Source organism: the organism of the source record quoted next, unplaced genomic scaffold, assembly GCF_019419815.1.
Source record: "Pyrus x bretschneideri cultivar Hongxiangsu unplaced genomic scaffold, Pyrus_bretschneideri_v1 Contig8, whole genome shotgun sequence".
Taxonomy (NCBI): Eukaryota; Viridiplantae; Streptophyta; class Magnoliopsida; order Rosales; family Rosaceae; genus Pyrus; species Pyrus x bretschneideri.
The window spans coordinates 1,753,770-1,773,687 of NW_025999820.1; the positions used below are offsets into that span (position 1 = coordinate 1,753,770).

The following is a 19,918-nucleotide window of genomic DNA, read 5'->3' on the forward strand; positions in this document are numbered from 1 at the left end:
ACCCCCTATTACTGCTAATTCTGAGTTGAAGACTATTGAAGAGTTACTCCTCAATCCTGCACTAAATAAGGTTAATGCACCATCCTTATGCAGTTAAACAAATGTTTCTTCTTTTGCAAATTGTATTTTGCAATCACTCTTAGTTTTTCTTTTTTGGCTAAACACAAAAACATGGTAAATGCATATCATCGTCTCTACTTGAGTTCCAATGATCTTGATGTCTTTAAGTGGTTTATCATTTTTAGAGAATGTTTTCTCTTTTGAATTTTGTTCTAATCCTAATTTGTTTGATTTGTTTTTCATTTTTGCATTTTGGTTACGAAAATAAGTAGTCACCAATTTTGTTCAGCTTTTTTTTGTGCTTCATCTGTTTTGCTTAGAGTTTTATTGTGATTAATTCATCTCTTGTGCTTTTTTTATGCTTCATCTCTTTTGCTTAGAATTCATGTGTCAGGTGACCATTGTTAGTTACAATCTAAGCTAGGGATGGTGATACAAATTGTGACCATCTTGCCACAAGGTTGTGAAGAAGACATTTGCAACCTTTGAAAGCTTTGACCACGGGTTGCTAAAAAAATTGCATGAACCATGGTAACACTCACATCCAAATTTTTTACATTGTTTATATTTCTTCTTATTATATCTATAATTTTAACAATGTTATCATCTATTACTTAGATTCAAGATCAATTTTATTGTGGAAGACAACACAAATTAGTCAACCTTATGATGATAGGAAGGCATGCTGAAAAAAATTTTGGGCGTATCTTGCCACTATCTCGTCATCGAAGAAGGGCATGATGATTCTTTTGTGTTGCTGCTACACCTTAAAAGATTGGTTGGCACCACAAAAACAATCCAACTTTGATTTGGTAATTAAAACAAGGAATTTGGCAAGACAGTCTTTGTAGTTTATGGATTACTTGAGAACCAACCACAACCTAGTGCAACTATTGGCTCGGCTAAACCACGCACGCATGTTGTGAATGTGGGAAGCAAATTGTTGTTGATGCAATCCCATTTATTTTACACCTTTGGAACCATGCACTGAAGAAATCCAATCACTTTCCTCAAACAAAGGTGTCAAAAGGGCATTGTTCACTAAATTAGAACTTGCAAAAACTCAAAGGTTAATTTTTCTTTTATATTACGCGACTTTAACCCGTTATTGTTTAGCCAGTTGCTTAAATACTATATTTGCCTCTACCCATTATTGAGATATGGTCTCCTATTTCTATTTAAGTGCTAGAGATATGTGCCTCTACCCGTTATTGGTTCTCAGAAGAAATGAGCTCTCAAGGATTTAATGATGGCTTGGTGCAAATATAATACGTGTATAGTTTTTTTGGCATTCCACTTCCAAATTTACGTATTGTAGACACTTTAAGAATGTGTTTTTATAATCTTTTCGTAATCGCTATGACGATAACATAGCTTGCAGGACATGTATTTTGTCACATTGCATGCACATAAAAAATATTTGTGGACTGCATGCTACTTGCCTTCATTATGTAAAAACAAGATATTTTATGGTTACATCTTTTGTTGCCTCAAACTTCAAAATATGCCCTTTTGATTATGTATGGGTTGTTGATGTAAAGTAAATTTAACCTAAATGCAAGCTAAAATACCAATTCTGCTATATCAGTTAACCTTGGTCTTTGGTTTTCAAATTATGTTGAATTATCTATGTTTGCCTGTGTTTTTTTTTTTTTTGGAATTGGTTGAACTAAAATGTACATTTTCTAGATTAATCTAATTGAAAATGCATTATGAAACCAGAACAGGCAGTAGTAGGTAGGCCATTTTTCTAGTTCATTACTATAACATTGTGGTAATTGAACACTAGGAAACACAACAAAATGAAGGAGTAATTATACATGCTCCCACAACTAAGTCTCTAATAAATCAAAGTAATGAACTAATCAGCAAAGAAAAAGCACAGTATACTCACTTAGTAAAGATTCATACCTGTGAAAACAAAAAATTTAAAACTCGTTTTGCAACCTATTTGTTTTTAATTTTTAGTTTAATTAGTACGTTTTGTTAGATATAGAGGGGTAATGAGAAAATACTCATATTTAATCATATTTGTTGTTTTCGTTTGATTTATTTAAGTTGATGGCTAAATTAAAGTGTGGTGTGTAAAAAGCTAAAATAAGTGTAAAATCAGCTCCATGGAGAAATATATCAAAGGAGAATGAAGGTTGATGAGAGGAGTAGGGGGAAGGATGATATATAAAATGGGGGGTAGTGCTATCTACACAGCCATTTTTACTTTTCATACACCCCTCTCAATTTTCTGTTATCGGATCAAATGAATTGAAAAAAATCAACAGCAAAAATTAACAAGAATGTGTAAGAAGGAAAAATGGGTATATGAATAGCACTTTTCAAAATGAAAAGATGAGTGAATTTTTCACTCTCCTTGTCACCTCTAGCACTCCTTTTTTATTAACCATTAGATTGAACAACAACAAAGCCTTTTCCCATTAAGGGCTGGTTTAGTATTGCTGTACTTTGAAAAAAAAAATGCTTTTGTTGTGCTGTAAGAATAAGCAGCAGAGTGTTTGGTAAACTTTTTTGTAAAAATGCTTTTGAAAAACAGAAAAAAAAATAGTATTATAGTGTTTGGTAAACTTTTATGTAAAACAACTGTGATTGTGTGAAATGACCAAAAAGGGTATAATACTAGATGTGCCATTAATTTAATTTTCTTAACCAATAAAGGTGAATTACTAAATATACTTTATTTGTAAAAGAAAATTATTTATAAACTTTATCTTAAATATTAATTAGTATGACAAACTACTTCAATTGAAATATTTTAGACTGAATAGCTAGGATTCATTAGTACAATATTGTTAATGTACTTGAAAGTAGTCTAATTAGATGCATTCATCAAACTTGCCGCTATTCTATTTCTTAATGCTTTTATCTCATGTGATCCTTCAACTTGATAATTTTGGTATTCTTCATCATCATCATCACTATTATCGCTCTCTTCACAAAAGTTCCTAGGGACATCAAAATGACAATCACGTTCAGAATACCTCCGTATGTAGTTATCGCTGGGAGATTTTTAGGGACATTTTTAGCTTAACAAGGTAAAGAAGGAGACCATATGTCATCTCTATGCACCTCACTTGATAGAGAGCCAACCCTCTAGTGGATTTCGACTTACATCAAATCCAAGCGGTACAAAACATCAAAGTGATTCCCGACCAACCAATCCAGCAAATCTCACCCGTCCAAACACGTACTTCCATTCCCCAAATTCCAAACTTCCCCCCAAACTCGAAGCATACATACGCACTCGACCCCCCAATCTGTCTCTCTTCTCTTTCTAGTTGGCCACAAACCCTTCCTTCCTTTTTCTCCCAAATCCCAAACCCCCAAAATCCAAAAACCCACTTCCACAATTTAATAAAGATCGAAGCTTTCACTCTCACACGCAATGAGAAGGAGAGGTAGTGAAAACCCACATGGATTCCGATCAGGGGAAACTTTTAATTGGTGGGATTTCATGGGAGACCTCAGAGGATAAGCTTAAAAAGTATTTCAGCAACTACGACGATGTTTTGCAGACGGTGGTCATGAAGGATAAGATCTCCAGCCGCCCCAGGGGTTTTGGGTTTGTGGTTTTTGTAAATCCTGCTGTTCTCGATAAGGTTCTTCAGGATATGCACACCATTGATGGTAGAACGGTGAGATTCATATTCCCAATATTTTTCTTTTTTTTAGTGGGTTTCTGAACGTGATTGTCATTTTGAAATTTGAACATGATCCTCATTTTGATGACCCTAGGGACTTTTGGCAGTTTTATAGAAGAATGAGAGAGATCGCTAGGATTGGAAGTTTTCTGGTTCAGGTTTTGTGAGAGCGGAATGCAAGAGGTGTGCTGAGAGTGTGAGGAAAAGAGGGCAATTTTGGGGTTATTGAAAAATTCATTAAAGATTTTACTGTTCACCTGTGTTTTGAAAATAAGCTAGTTTTTAGAAGCAACTATTTGCAGCTTTAGGTTTTGGGCTTATTTCCATCCCAAACTTTGAAATAAAGTTGATTTTGAGAGTTTACCAAACACTAAAAACCCTCCCAACTTTTTTTCATATCCACTTTTTTTTTAAATTCACCTTAATCCCAAACCAGGGCTAAGTGGGATCGGCTAAACCATTGGATTGAACAAATAAAAAAATAATCAGTAAGCATAATTAAGCAAATAAGTGTAGAATGCCCAAAGAAGTGCGAAAATTACTTCCCAAATGAAAACTAATAGCAAATTTGAGTTAATTGTTCCATGAGTTTTCTTTCATCTCTCTCCTCTTGTTTTCTCTCGATCTAGAACAAAAAACGATTTTCACACTTCATTTTCTTCATGAAAAAAATTTCTTTATTTTTGGCATTTGGAATTGGATTGAATAATTCAATAAAGAATCAAAAGATAAAAGTTAACAATTATGTGCACAAGGTAGAACAACGTGTGTGAAAATCTTTTTCCACCGTCAAAATCATCAAAATAAAACCAGCGGTATACCATTCAAAAAAATTGAAAGAAAAAAAAATCTACAAAAATTTGAAGACCAACACATAAGTTATAAGTAATGATCACCTAACATATCACCCAATATATTGCCATGGAAAACAATGATAAACGCAGTCACAAAAAGAGCAATGATGTCTCTTGCCATAATATATGTTTGCTCCTTGGAAGAAATCACTTGCCTATATTGTCAGGTTTAATCACGATTATCATCTTAATTATAGAGGTGCTATTCGCCCACATATTGTTACCTTTTTTACACATTTTTTTTAATTTTCAGTAGTCGGATCGAATGAATTGAAAAAGATCAAATGATAAAAATTGAGAGGAATGTGTGAGAGATAAAAAAGAAATGTGTTGATAGCACCATCTGAAATATAACGAGAGTGGGTATGCTTCATAGGTTTAGTAGTGGTTTGGTCACACCATTGCAATATTACCAATAATTATCTAAGTAAAGATGTATACATGCCTTTGCCACACATTTTGATCTATACGTAAATCCATTATGAATCCCGCAGTTTGAGTTTATTACGTCATCTATACAACCTTCTGTTCTTTTGGTCAGGGCATTGGGTGATCTATAAATAATTATTACCAATAATTATTTAAGTTTTTCTCGCTCGTCGGTAATCCTTCTGTTCTTTTGGTCAGGGCATCGGGTGGTCATGTTATACATCAATTTACCAACATCTTTAAGTTTATTGAAAAAATAAAAAAGGAAGAGAAGAACAAAGTACAAGTTGTCTCCGTTAATAAGCTAAAGCTGGTGAAGAAGATGCTGGCATATATGAGTGAATCAATCTAGTTTACGGTGACCTTAAGCTTCTGGTCGGTGTGATTGCAGTGCCATTCACATATGAAATAGTAGTCCCGGCAACGTTAAACGTCAGTACGTCGTGGCCGCTGTTATAGGCACCGTTGTTTGGAGACGCAAGACATTGATCATACCCGTTAGCATCAACTACAACCACATTGTGGGCACCTGCATTGTAATTGAAAGCTGGAAAACAAAAAATCAACATTCAACGAATAAATGCAATGGTTAGGAGACTAACGTATTATTCGATACTAGGCATTTTCTTTTCATTGTTCCATAACAATGAAGTTAACGATTTTTCTGACCAATTTAACGGAATAAAGTAACTTAAGAAACAAAATAAAAGTACGGGCGGCAAAGTCATGCATTACAAGTTTAGAGGAAAAGGTGAGATTTTCATCAAAGTATAGAGAAGCAATGTGAAAGTGCTAAGATCACCTAATGAATCTCCAACACAGAATGTTTTTCCCTCAACCCAAGCATAGTAATCAACTCCTGAATTCCAGCCTTCGTCATCTCCGACAACATACTGTGTCGCAAACACCACGCTAGGAAGAACGAGAAGCGCGATCACGAGAAGATAAGTGACTCGTGCCATGTCAAGCTATTTCGAATTCGTGTATGTCCGGTCGAAGAACTGAACGATCACTTGTATATATAGGGCTGGCTGTGGCTACTTGGCACAAGCGTATGTCTGTACACACATGATGCATATACAATGGATTAAATAACACTTGGGTGACAACATGATAATATGAAAATACATATACAGTTGGAGTTTATTGACATTGTGTTTATCGACGTCGCCTGCAACATTTTCATGTTTTTTAAAACATACAACTCATGTTTTTAGCTTGGTAAGTATCAGATGTCCATGTCCAATCTTGGACTAACGAATCACAACCGTTCCGAGGAAATGGGAAACCTTAAATTCATTTTGCTCAAATATATACATTCCACCTCCTTCAGGCATGTCCAACTCACTAGCTAAATTTTTAACTTTTAACTCATATTTAATATAAATTTCCCAAAGACATACTCGTAAATAGACTTTGAGTATTGTTGCACTATCATTATTAAGGAAATGATTTTCACACACCATTATTTCTCTCGTTCACTGCACTTAAGTTCATTTTTATTTCTTTGATTTTCCTTTGATTCATTCAATTCAATTGGCAAAAATAAACATGGTTGTGTTGGGGGAGAAAAATAGTGTGTGTGTGTGTGTGAAAATCATTTATTAAAGCAGTAAACTGTGACTAATTTTTATGTCATTATAACCAAGTTTTGGCAAGCCTCCCTACCCCACATGAGATGCTCTTTAAGCAGTAAATTGTACTATAAATTTTCAATTCACAAAGCGAAGAGTTGTTAGATTTGGGAGATGGTGGATGCTAGAGGGCATCTTCTTCGGTCTTGGGGAAGGTCCTATTTGTAGCTCTCTGAGAAGAGGCATAGCCCCATTGTCTATAACCAATGAATATAGCCCCTCCAAGTCCCTGAGTTGTAGCACCTCCAGTTTCGTAAAGCCTCACTCGAAATGCAGCTCCACGCCGCCATATGCCTTGTACAAGAGTCCAAGCTCGAACACATTAGGTAGGTTTTGAAGGGCTTTTAGTGGGGAGTCTCTCAACCTTGACCAGAAAATATTTAGCTTGACTAGGTGTTGAAGCTTTGGAATTCAACTTGGCAACTTCTCTAGACGCCCTTCAGGTAGAGAATTCGAATAAATTCTGGTGGACTTGAAATGGATTGCAGATCCAAGACTTCATCTTCACTTATTGTACTTAATTCTAGAGATTCGAGGCGGCTCATCTTTTCTATCAAAGCGCATAGGGCCCTTCCATCTTCACTTTTCAAGCTTTTAGGCCTTACTCAGCTGCCTTAGCTTGCCAAGCGCTTTGATTAGGTTGATCCCTCCATGATTTGCCTTAACTTTCTGCAAAGCTTGAACGCATCCAATACCATCATCGATCTTCACTCCTTGTTCGGATTTAAGGCTAAACTCTATGTTGTAGTCATAGCAGTATCCCAAAAAGATGTCTCAACTTAACGAGCCTTTTGATCTCGGCTGGTATTTCATACACCAGATATTGTTTCAGATCCCAGGTTTTCTAAGTTTTGCAGATTACCAATGAACTCCGGAAGCAACTTCACTTTCGTATTCCTTAGGCTTAAGTACTTCAAGAGATACAAATACCCCATGTATTTCGGAAGATAACTGAGTGGAGCATCTGTGAAATCCAACACTTTGACAAGTTTTGAGTTTCCACTCCATGTGTTGAGAAAAGACTTGGGCCATTCTGCTTGGTTGAAAGTAAATACGAAACGGATATGAGACTGTGTAATGCTTCTCAAGGCTTCAGAGGGACTGCTGTCTATCGAGAGACGTTGAGTTACAGGTTCAAAAGTTGACTCATCTTCTGATAACATGGGATAGAAGCTCGAACCAGCACTCTTTCTTCGGAGGACTTCATGCAAAAGATCATAAACACGACAGCTTCTAGCTTTTCCATCAATGTAAACTTTCGACACTTGAACCAGGTTTCTATGGATTAGGTTAGCCAAGTATTCTTCTCCAACCTCTTCCATTAATGTCTTGCCCTTCTTCGATTTTACAACCCTTCAGCGATCCACAACCAAATCAATCTTATGCAACTAATCGAATAGTCCACAACCGATCCATCCCTTGTTTGGAGGCAGAAGTCGCAAGCAATGAACATGAACAAAACAAGACCTTTGCAAAAATCAGCAACATCTTTAATCCTACTAGTGATCATTATTCTTCCACCTTTATTTTCTGGTAAAGCATGTTCTATAGCCCCCCCGCCCCAACAAACCACCCCCACCCACCCCACCCACCACCCCCCCCCCCCCCCCCCCCCCCAAAAAAAAAGTCTACTTTCCATACATCGTCCAAAACATCCACATACCTCTTTTGCATTATCATCATCCTCAAAAAATCCTCCACCTTGTTACACTGTAACACTAAGAACATGTGAAATGTTATCACAAGTAGTATCAGTAGTTTTACTGGAATTTTTATTTATTCAAGTGATATTGTGTTGGAAGATTCATACATAAAACAACGAATAGACTTATAATTTTAATCACGTCATATACAACGGAAATTTAAACTTTAATAATGTGAGTTACAAATCTGTCGCATCACAATGTGACATCAACAAAATAGTCATTTTGAATCTCCCATATATATATATATATAATATCAGATATTACTAATGTGGGGATGACATATTTTTGTCAGTAATTCCATTCATAACTAGACCAGTCTAGGGAGAAAATAAATTTTCTCCATGACTAAGAGACAATATTGGAACTTCGAGTTTGGTAAATTGACCAAAGATGAATATCATTTTGGACTTCTAACCTAGCCCAAGTCTTTCAATAGAATCCCAACAAAGCCCAAAATCTGACCTAAGTTTTCTGAAAAGACTTTTTTTTTGTCCATATAGAATTTTCAAATCTTCTGACAAGATAGGGACTTTGAGCTTGTTATTAGAGCAACTCCAGCCCATGCCCCATGGACTGGCACCAAGTGAAGAAAATGGACTGGCACCACATTTTTCTGCTCCAGCCCGTGCAATTGACTGGCACCCAGCCCGTGCCAGTCAACAGCCCAGCCCAAAATGGACAGACCCAGGAGCCGGTCTGTTTCTGGCGCGTGCAACACACTCGATGCCCGGGGCGCGTAGCCGACAGGCTGTGCAGGCGCTGGGGCCTGCGTGCAGGTCCACTTGCAGTCGTCCGGGGTGAAGGATACGTGGCCTCCTCAGAGCCGTTGGATTTCCAACCGCTAGTTTTTTAGGCCGTTGGATTTCCAACGGTAAAAAAAATTTAAATTTAAATTTTAAATTGGACCGTCCGATCACAGATCAACGGTCCACGTTTATTTCACCAAAAATTTAAAAAAAAAAAAAAGGCCCAATGGTCAGAAATTTGACCGTTGGCCACGTGGCATCATGTTGGCTGTTGGATTTGATTATTTTTCAAATCCAACGGTCCCGATTAATTACAACATTAAAATTTATTAAAAATTAATTTAAAATGTCAAAAATTTTTTAAAAAATACAGAAAAATTTTAAAAAATTAATTTTTTTTTTTTTATAAATACCTAACCCTCATCTTCCACCTTACACCACATTTCAATATTTTCTACACTTTCTACACTTTCTACATTTGAATATTTTGTACACTTTGAGAGAAAAAAATGACTTCGTGGAAGCTCAGTGAAGATGTTACGTTGTGTGAATGTTGGGTTCGCACTACTCATGACCCGATTACGGGTAATGAGATGGATAAGCGAATTCGGATAATGACACGTGGCGTGACGAGATTGGTTAAAAATCCTATCCGAAATTAAAACTATTTTTTTTTATTATTTTATAAAAAAATTATTTAATATTTTAAATGGACTGGGTGCCAGCGCATTTTGTAGGGGTGGAGATCGTTTGTGCCAGCACATTTTTAGACTAGGTGCCAGCACATTTTTTTTTGGGGTGGAGATGCTTTGGCCTATTACTGTTCATTGAGTCTGTTACTGTTCAATTAAGTGGATAAATGGGCTGGGTGCTGGCGCAAAGTGGATAGGGGTGGAGTTGCTCTTAGGAGTCTTCAAGGTTATTTTGTCATTTCCACTATCATGGGCACCCTTTTTGAGAGGGGTAATGAGTATGTATTGTTAGATAGGGAGGGTAATGAGAAATGATAATAACACGCGTTTTTTAACCTTTCACACACTTATGTTAATCATATTTGTTGTTTTTGTTTGATTTATTTAATTTGATGCTTAAAAATAAAGTTTGATGTGTAAGAAGCTAAAATAGGCACAAAAATCATCAGAAATATATCAAGCATGGAGAATGAAGAGTGATGAGAGGAGCGGGGAAAGGATGATACATAAAATGAAAAGATGAGTGAATTATGCACTCTCTTTTTTAGCTCTAGCACTCCATTTTTATTAAGGAGTAATAAGAAGCCTTTACATTTTTTCTAACTTGTTTTGATTAAACATATGTAGCTTTACAAAAATTGATTAAGATGCTTTGATCAATTGCCAACTCAGCCTTTTTATTTATTTATTTAATATATATCCACTTAACCTAGTTAACAACTAATTTCCTACAATCTAGGAAATTTTAAATTCATGGCTTTATTAAAAATATTAATATAACTAATTCCTCAATATTACTCAAAAAGATTAATTTTTTTTATTTCTGTTATTATATTTAATTAGTCTCTTCCTTCATTAAAAAAATTCATGAATATTTTCTTATGAAAACTTCATTAATTCTTTAATATGTATTGTTATCTAAAAACATGTATTTAAAACTTATGGTATATTTGAAAATATACGGACTGACCTTTGGTAAGTTTAGATTCTAAATGTACCAGAAATTCAAATATACCACAAAATTAAATATACCAATATTATATATAACCAAATGTACCAATATAATCAAACGTACTTCTAATAAAGTTGAAAAAAAATATTTAATCAAATTCTTAAAAGGAATAGATGTTTAATCAACGAAATTAAAAAATGAGACGCCTATTTCAAAATGCCCCTGTTATTAAACATTGGATTGAACAAATAAAAAAAAAAAAACAGTAGGCATAATTAAGTAGGTAAGTGTAGAACGCCAAAAAAAAAAAAAAAGAGAGGAATTACTTGCCAAATGAAAACTAATAGCAATTTTGAGTTATTTTTGTTCCATGAGTTTTCTTTTATCTCCACTTTCTTCTTAGGGGCACTTTGATTCAGGTCCAAAAAATTCAGCTATTTTTGAATTGGGTCCAATTTTATTTCATTTTCTATTACACCTGTTTTGCCCCTGGAATTTTTTTTTAATTCTTTAAATTTGAATTTTAAAATTTTGAATCTTCAAATACCTTTATCTACCCGTTTTTTAATTAAAAAGACATTATTACAAATCTTATAAGTTTATCAAAAATTAAAAGAAACATTGCTAGAGGTAGATAAAAAATTTGTGATGTAGGAAGAATCTATGATAGAGGTAGCCTATGAACAAAAACCTATTGTATAGATATATAATACAAAATAATCTATGATACAGATAGACTATGAACAAAAACTTATTGTATAGGTAGATAACACAGTTAATTTGTGATATATAGGTAGATAAACACAATTAATCTTATATAGATTATCAACAAAATATGTAATATATAGGTAGATAAATACAATTATTCATGATACAGGCATAGTATAATATAAAAAGATAAATAAATAAATAAAGGACAAGTGATATAGGTAGATAAAAACCAAAAAAATCGTGAAGAAAAATGATATTGAGGGAGGAAACACTAGAAAAAATGCTAATTCGATAGAACTTCAAAGTTAAAAAAAAAAAAAAAAAATATATATATATATATATATATATATATATATATATATATGAGACGAAGAACCCAAAACACAAGATTGACTAATACAATTTTTTTTTTTTTTAAAAGACCAATCAAATGTATATTGATCATCCTTATGAAAGGAGGAGCAAAAGAATAATATTATGGTAGAAGACTACTGGGAAAAATAACAGAGGAAGATAAAGATATTGTGAGGGAGAAACAAGAAAAGAGAAATGAATGATTTGGGGAAGGAGAAGAAAAAAAAAGGAGATTTAAATCCCTAATCCTATAATTAAGGATACAATTAACATTAATCACAAACTTAAAAAAACAGTAATTACTTAATTGGTCAATTTAAGGGTAAATTTGGCAAGAGAATACAAATAAGCTTATGTGGACAATAAATCACTGGACCTAACCTAAAAATTAAATAAAATTGGACTATAACTAATAATGGCTCATAAAATTGGACTCATATTAAGTTTCCCCTTCTTCTTATACCCTTCTTATACTCTCACATATTTTCTATCTATCTATAACCAACAAAAAAAAAAAAAAAAATTGAAAACTCACATATTTTCTCTCTATCTATAACAAAAAAAATGAAAACTCAAAACTAAAAACAACAAGGTTACCAAACAAGAGCTTGGAAGAAATTTTTTGTGTCAATGCAGCGTGTAACAGGCACAAAAGGTCAAGGACTCAACGGAAATGACTTCCACCCTTCATTTTTTTCTACTACAAGCTCTTCTCTATTTTTGGCATTTAGATTGAATAATTCAACGGAAGAATCAAGAGATGAAATTTAACATTTAAGTGGCAACAATTCTGTTTGGGGACCGAAACACTATATTCATCCACATAACCACATAAATTAACCATATTCATACCTCAAATTAACCATTGGATAATAGATTTCCGTCGATTAACGGTTATATCCATCTTCGTCAATACAAAAAATATATTTCTTTAGTTGACGCATTATAACTTAGTAGATATTAATTTCGGTATTAAATATTTGATGTATAAAATTATTCAATGAACGGATCTTGTGGAGATAAAAAATTAAACATTGAATTTAAAACATTGATGATGTTGGCTAATTTTTTTTTTATCTCCCATAAGCACTATTGAATTTTCATTGATTTTGATTCAAAACTTTACTTTCTCACAAAATGCAACTCACAATGGATTCGGTGAATAATAAATACACATATATGTATATAATATATTATGCATTATATATATTACTCGGTCAAATTTGGGGACGGTTACGGGAACTTTTATAATCATATCCAAAATGAGAACAGAATAATATTCAAGGTTTTTCCACATTATCCAAAATATACTAGAATTTTCACACCCAAATCTGTTTTGTTTGGATGATTATCCACAGTTATCGACTTTAACGGTTAAACTGTCATCCCTATGATGATAGAAAAGCATGTGTGAAAATCTTTTCTCATTGTCAAAATCATCAGCGTGTGTCATAACTATTAAAAAAAAATTGAAAGATAAAAAAAGAATCAACAAAACTTTGAAGACGAACAAATAAGTTATACCTTATAAGTAATGATCACGTACTATATCACCAGCATAGAAAGTCATATTCTCCATCTCCAACTACATATTCTTTTGCAACGGAAAACTATGATAAACGCAGTCACAAAAAGAGGAATTATGTCTCTTCCTTAATATATGTTTTACTGAAGAAAAATAAACTACATGTGAAATCAATCTAGTTTACGGTGACCTTAACCTTCTGGTCGCTGTAATCGCAGTGATATTCACAGATGAAGTAGAAGTCCCCGGCAGCGACAAACGTTAGTACGTCGTTACCACTGTAATAGGCACCGCTGTTTGGAGATGCAAGACATTGATCGTACCCATTAGAACCAACTACAATCACATTGTGCTCACCTGCATTGTAATTGAAAACTACAAAACAAAAAGGCAACTTTCAATGAATAAATGCATTGGTTAGGAAACTAACGTACCACTCGATACTTGGCATTTTCTTGTCGTTGTTCCACAACAATGAAATTAACGATTTTTCTGACCAGTTTAACAGAATAGAGTAACTTAAGAAACAAAATAAAAGCACGGGGGACGAAGTCATGCAGTTGCAAGTTCAAGAGGAAAAAGTGAGATTTTCATCAAAATATAGAGGAAGCAATGTGAGAGTGCTAAGTGATCACCTAATGAATCTCCAACATGGAATGTTTTTCCTTCAACCCAAGCGTAGTAATCAACTCCAGAATTCCAGCCTTGGTCATCTCCAACGACATACTGTGTCGCGAAAACCGTGCTAGGAAGAACGAGAAGCGCAACCACGAGAAGATAAGCAACTCGTGCCATGTTAAGCTATTTCGAATTCTTGTCTGTTTGGTCGAAGAAATGAACGATCACTTGTATATATAGGGCTGGCTGTTGCACAAGCATATATCTGTACACACATGATACAAATACTACAGATCAAACAATACTTGGGGGACAACGTCGTACATGATAATATGAAAATACATATACAGTTGGAGTTTATTGGCATCATGTTTGCGGACGACGGCTGCAACATTTTTTATGTTTTAAAAACATACAATTGATTATCTCACTTGGTACTACGATCTAGTAGAATTTCTGTTCGGGCAAGATTCCCCTTGCACAGCTCCCCAGGGGTGTGGCACTTTGGTTGGTTGTCGAGCTGACTCTTGTTGCTTGGTGTGCTACAATGATAGTTTGTAGTTAGCTTGAAAGGTGCCTTTGTGGGGTCTTAGCTATAGGCCTTAAGGCTCACAATCAAAATTAACAAGAATCTTGGTGTGCCACTGTTATCTCAGTACAGAGGTTGAATAGATGGGATTTAAGTCGATTACTTGTGCTCTAAGTTACTTAAACTTCTTGTTATCAAATGATTGTCATAGATGGGTTAAGTCTACATTAAGTTCTTTTTCTTGCCTTGTGAACATGGACTTCTAGTTCATAATCTAGTGATAGATCTACTAAATGAAAGTACAAACAAAGAGACTCAGACAAGATTTCACCTTGCCAGGCAAGGTTGAACTTCTTGCAGCCACTCATCTTTGAGTTTACAGAGGTTGTGTGCTTAAAAATGATGGTAGATAACTAGGTTCTACACGAGGGTATCGATACTACAATACTAAGTTCTACACTCATCTTTGAGTTTACAGAGGTTGTGTGCTTGAAAGGGATTGCATACCCAGGACTTCATCTTCACTTATTGTACTTAATTCTAGAGATTCGAGGCAGCTCATGTTTTCAATCAAAGTGCATAGAGCCCTTCCATCTTCACTTTTCAAGTTTTTTAGGCCTAACTTTCTCAGCTGCCTTAGCTTTCAGAGCGCTTTGATCAGATTGATCCCTCCATGATCTGCCTCGACATGGTACAGTTTCTGCAAAGCTTGCAAGCATCCAATACCATCATCTATCATCACTCCTCGTTTGGATTTAAGGCTAAACTCTATGTTGTAGTCAAAGTAGTATCCCAAAAGATGTCTCAACTTAACAAGCCTTTTGATCTCAGCTGGTATTTCGTACACCAGAGACTGTTTTAGATCCAGGGTTTCTAAGTTTTGCAGATTGCCTATGGACTCCGGAAGCAACTTCACGTTCATATTCCTTAGGCTTAAGTACTTCAAGAGATACAAATACCCAACAAATTTCAGAAGATAATTGAGTGGAGCATCTGTGAAATCCAATACTTTCACAAGTTTTAAGTTTCCACTCAATGTGTTGAGAAAAGACACAGGCCATTCTGCTTGGTTGAAAGTAAATACAGAACGGATATGAGACTGCGTAATGCTTCCCAGGGCTTCCGAGGGACTGCTGTCTATCAAGAGACGTCGAGTTACAGGCTCAAAAGTGGACTCATCTTCTTGGATCAGCACCCTTTCTTCAGAGGACTTCGCGCAAAAGATCATGAACACGACAGCTTCTAGCTTTTCCATCAATGTCAACTTTCGACACTTGAACCAGGTTTCTATGAATTAGCTCTGTCAAGTATTCCTCTCCAACCTCTTCCAATGTCTTTCCCTTCTTCGATTTTACAAACCCTTCAGCAATCCACAACCGAATCAATCTCATGCAACTAACCGAATAGTCCTCAGGAAAGATGCCAAAGTATAAGACACAAGATTTGAGGTAATACGGTAGATGATGATAGCTGAGGTATAGGATTCTTGTGAGGCTTTTAAGATGGGGATTGCTTTCCAATTCGGAACTGAGGCTATTATATAATCTCTGCCATTCATACAAACCTTTAACTCAGGTCGACAGCAGACCACCTATGGAAACAATTTCCAAGGGTAGTCCTTCACATTTCTTAACAATATTAAGAGACAACTCCTCCAAATCCGGAGGACAATTTCCCTCCAATTCGAACTGAAACGCCTTTTTGCAAAACAATTCCCATGCCTTGTTTGGAGGCAGAAGTTTCTAGGGATGGACATGAACAAAACAAGACCTTTAGTAAAAATCAGCAACATCTTTATTCCTACTAGTGATCATTATTCTTCCACCTTTATTATCTGGTAAAGCATGTTCTAACCACATACCTCTTTTGCTCCAAATATTCTCTCAATTTGCGAATTAGAGCCTCCTCATCCATTGTGTCAATCCCATGGGGGGTAAACTCCTTCCTCGCCTTGTAGAATTGCATTATCATCCTCCTCAAAAGATCCTCCACCTTGTAAGACTGAGACACTATGATCCAAGCGTGACAATCGTAATGTGCCACCACCTTCTGATTGTCATAAACTTTCTTGGCAAGAGTGGTCTTCCCGAGTCCTCCCATGCCAACTACCGAGATTACTTCGCACCTCAACGCTTCATTTACCAACCGACCAATTAGCTCATCTCTGGCTGATTCAACCCCCACAACTTCAGCTTCCTCAATGAAAAGGGAAGCCACTCTAGGGTCGTGCCATGGAAGAGTCTTTTCTCCAAAGTCAACAGAACTAAATCCATATCTTTCACTTCTAGCCTTGATTTCACTAACCAATGTTTTCATCCCATCAATTTTTGAGACAATGTCATCTTTCGTTCTCATTTTCTTCAGAAACCAAACCACCGTGGGCATAAAATAAAAGAATCCATGGTCTTGATCATGCCGCGTGACGCAAAGCAAGTATTCACCAACAATATCTTCTATGCAATAAGCTGCTTCCCGTACTTGTTTGACCCAAGTTTTGATACTGTCATTGGCCATCTCGTCATCTTTTGTTGCTGCCTTAGCATCTGCATCCTTAAGGAATGATCGGATGCTCTCGAGCTCATCTCTGATGAAGCCTACTTCAGAGCGCGAGTCTCTTGCAAGTTTGGCTTCTGCGGTGAGTAGGAGTGAGATTAACTTATCAATCACAAAGCATACAATTGCTTCTGCCATTCTGTCCTCTGCTTTTTTGGCCAGCAGTATTACATCATACCAGCAATCTCAAGGCTCAACTCAGACGACAAAGTTGACTTTTCTGGCTTCCAGCAGCTTGCAAATTTCATTGACTAAGCAAGCTCTATATTATATTGTGTAATCCATCCATCAAATTGCACAGACCTGACCTGCTTCATTTTCAGTAATTATTAATTAATTCACGACTTGTTGACGAGTAAGACCAACCAACCTTTTAGGACTTGTTTTGGAGGCCATTTCGTTGTTTAGTCTTTACTTTCCTTGTAACTTTAGCAAAAATAAAAACTAAAAACGAAAGGGTTACCAAGCGAGCAGCGTGCTAAATTTCAGATGTTCAATCTTGTACTAGTCGCAACTCGCAAGCCTTCTGAGGAAATCTGGAACCTGATCAAAGCTCAGTTTGCTCCAGAAATCCATTTTGTTCAAATACATTTTCCAATTGCTCAAAGAATTCATTGGAAAACAAAGACTTGTTCAATATTATGTATCCTATGCTGCTGCCAAGAAGTATTCTTTTCTAATTTGCAATTTCAAAGTACAGTGAGATCCGACCTGGTAAGAACAAGACCATAGGGAGCTTGGCGTGTTTGCGTGCCAGACTCAGCAACGTTTTGTGCTCCCTGCGAAATGCAAAACCTGTAAAAAGTTCATGGAAAGATCAAACAAAATTCTTCAAACAGTGACTTGGAGAACTCGATGCTAAGTTTTCTCCTTCTCACTAAGTATTATGATCAATTAGAAGTTAGAAAATATGCGGCCAATCTTTGCAGGAAATCTCAACCTTTTTACACATGGATTGTAGACCAACAAATACAATTGTTAGACATCAGCCAATCAGCTATTAATGGAGTGATTAAGGTTTGTGATTAAAATTTAAAACCTTATTGTTCAAGGACGTAATGCATAGAAAATCTCATGTGAATTAAAACCCTCACGTGCTAATGATGAAAGCTGCTAATGTTACGCAGATCAGACACACAGAGTCATTCAAGTACAGGTTAAAGAAGTCTTAGTTTGATTTCCTTCCCTCATACTGGAAAACAACTTACATGACACAGGTTTATCGCCACGATAGCGTCTCATGTCAATAAATTAAAGACATACGAACAAAAACTTTCACATATCTTCATTTATTCACACAAAACGCTACTATGACGATAAATCCATGCCGTATAAATCCTTCCAGTCGTGCCGACCTCAAAGAATTGGCCAATGAGACGACCAAGTCTCCCTACAAAATTCATAGAACTAGGACAAAAAGAGTAGGCACCCGGGGACCCCACACCTCACATGGCCCACACCCTATAACCCCTCCACTCTGCTTCCATACACCACACTTTGCATGTGACCGCCCAACGAGTAACTCTCATTTTTCCATTTTTTAATTGCACGAACCCCGCTTTTCAAACCCCATTTTTCAAATTTTTTTAATTTTATTTTATACCAAAAACACCAGCAAAATTACAAAGTAGTTCAAATCCTCACCTCAGCTGCTTCAGCTTGAAAGTTCTCATTCAGATCGGAGTGCCCATCCAGAGCCATGAGATCCGCTAATCCGATGGCCATTCTGCTTCTCATCGCCATCACTGCCACCGCTGCCGCCGCCGCCACACCTACGGCAACCAAATACGTCAACCACACCGTGGGTGGAGCCACCGGCTGGTTCTTCAACTCCACCAGCAACTCCTCCTTCACGAATTACTCCACTTGGGCCGCCACTCAGACCTTCAACCTCGGAGACTACCTCAGTAAGCTAATTAATTAACCTCTAATCACAGTTAGACATAACTAGTGCTAATTAGCCTAGCCTATCACATTTTGTATTTTTCAAATTATTTTTGTTAATTTTTATTTATTTATTTATTGTAGTCTTCAATACTAGCACAAACCAGACGGTGATCGAAACCTACAACCAAACGACATACCGTAGCTGCTCAATGGACGACGCGTTGGACGACGACACGTTCGAGTACGGCGGCGGAAGCAACGCGTTCGGAGATTCGCAGGTTATAGCCGTGCCGTTGACCCTTAAGGGTCTCACGTACTACTTCTCCGGCGCCGGAGACGGCGTACAGTGCCAGCGTGGCATGGCGTTCGAGATCCAAGTGAATCAAGGGCTCGGATTGCCGCCGGTTCTCAGGCAGCCTCCACCTCCGCCGTACACTGCCCCGCCGCCTGGTTCCGAGTCGGCTCAGACGCCGCCTGGTACTGTCGCGGAAACTCCGCCGAAGGGGAATGGGGCAGTGAGAAACGGTGCTAACGTGCGCGAGGGGTTATTTGGGTTTCTTGCTTTGCTGCTTCTTGTTAGGCTGTGAGAGGAGGGAGGATAAGATCGGTATTTTGATTGCTGTTGTATGGGTAGTTTTGTGAGGAGATTCTGTTTTCTGAAAATAAATTTTACGTGGTGTTTAGATGGAGAATTTCTATTATTTATAACAAATATCGTCAATTCATGGAATTTATAGAATTGAAATTGCATTGTAGCAATATTGGATAAATACAAATTAGAAAATGATGAGAATTACAAATTGCATTGTGCAAATAATTTGTATCGCTTTTTGATTAAAAATAATAATAATAATAATAATTTGTGTCTCTTATGTAAAATACATGACATTATTTCAACAGTCTTACAAAGAGGGCATGTAGTAATTTAACCAATTCTCAAGCAGTTTTATGATCCCTCACAAAAAAAGGGTGAGTACTACGAATTCTCAAGCAGTAATACGAATTGCCTTGCTTA

At 36.2% G+C, this 19,918-nt stretch overlaps 3 protein-coding genes and 1 pseudogene across 3 annotated transcripts; 1 reads left to right on the forward strand and 3 right to left on the reverse strand.

Annotated features, from left to right (window-relative positions):
• Positions 1-5,349: 5,349 nt before the first annotated feature.
• LOC103967734 (blue copper protein-like) lies at positions 5,350-5,958 on the reverse strand. The gene is made up of 2 exons (XM_009381030.2): positions 5,799-5,958; positions 5,350-5,543 (listed from the first exon to the last, which is right to left on the reverse strand). The coding sequence occupies exons 1-2, from the start codon at positions 5,956-5,958 to the stop codon at positions 5,350-5,352; spliced, it is 354 nt and encodes a 117-aa protein (XP_009379305.2).
• A 7,442-nt stretch (positions 5,959-13,400) lies between these two features.
• LOC103967736 (blue copper protein-like) lies at positions 13,401-14,153 on the reverse strand. Its single transcript, XM_009381032.2, has 2 exons — positions 13,952-14,153; positions 13,401-13,691 (listed from the first exon to the last, which is right to left on the reverse strand). The coding sequence occupies exons 1-2, from the start codon at positions 14,109-14,111 to the stop codon at positions 13,492-13,494; spliced, it is 360 nt and encodes a 119-aa protein (XP_009379307.2). The 5' UTR covers positions 14,112-14,153; the 3' UTR covers positions 13,401-13,491.
• A 612-nt stretch (positions 14,154-14,765) lies between these two features.
• Positions 14,766-19,237, reverse strand: LOC103967722 (annotated as a pseudogene).
• On the forward strand, positions 18,507-19,633 carry LOC103967723 (cucumber peeling cupredoxin). The gene is made up of 2 exons (XM_009381016.3): positions 18,507-18,923; positions 19,045-19,633. Exons 1-2 carry the CDS (start codon positions 18,716-18,718, stop codon positions 19,488-19,490), a joined length of 654 nt encoding a protein of 217 aa, XP_009379291.2. The 5' UTR covers positions 18,507-18,715; the 3' UTR covers positions 19,491-19,633.
• The last annotated feature ends 285 nt before the right edge of the window (positions 19,634-19,918 follow it).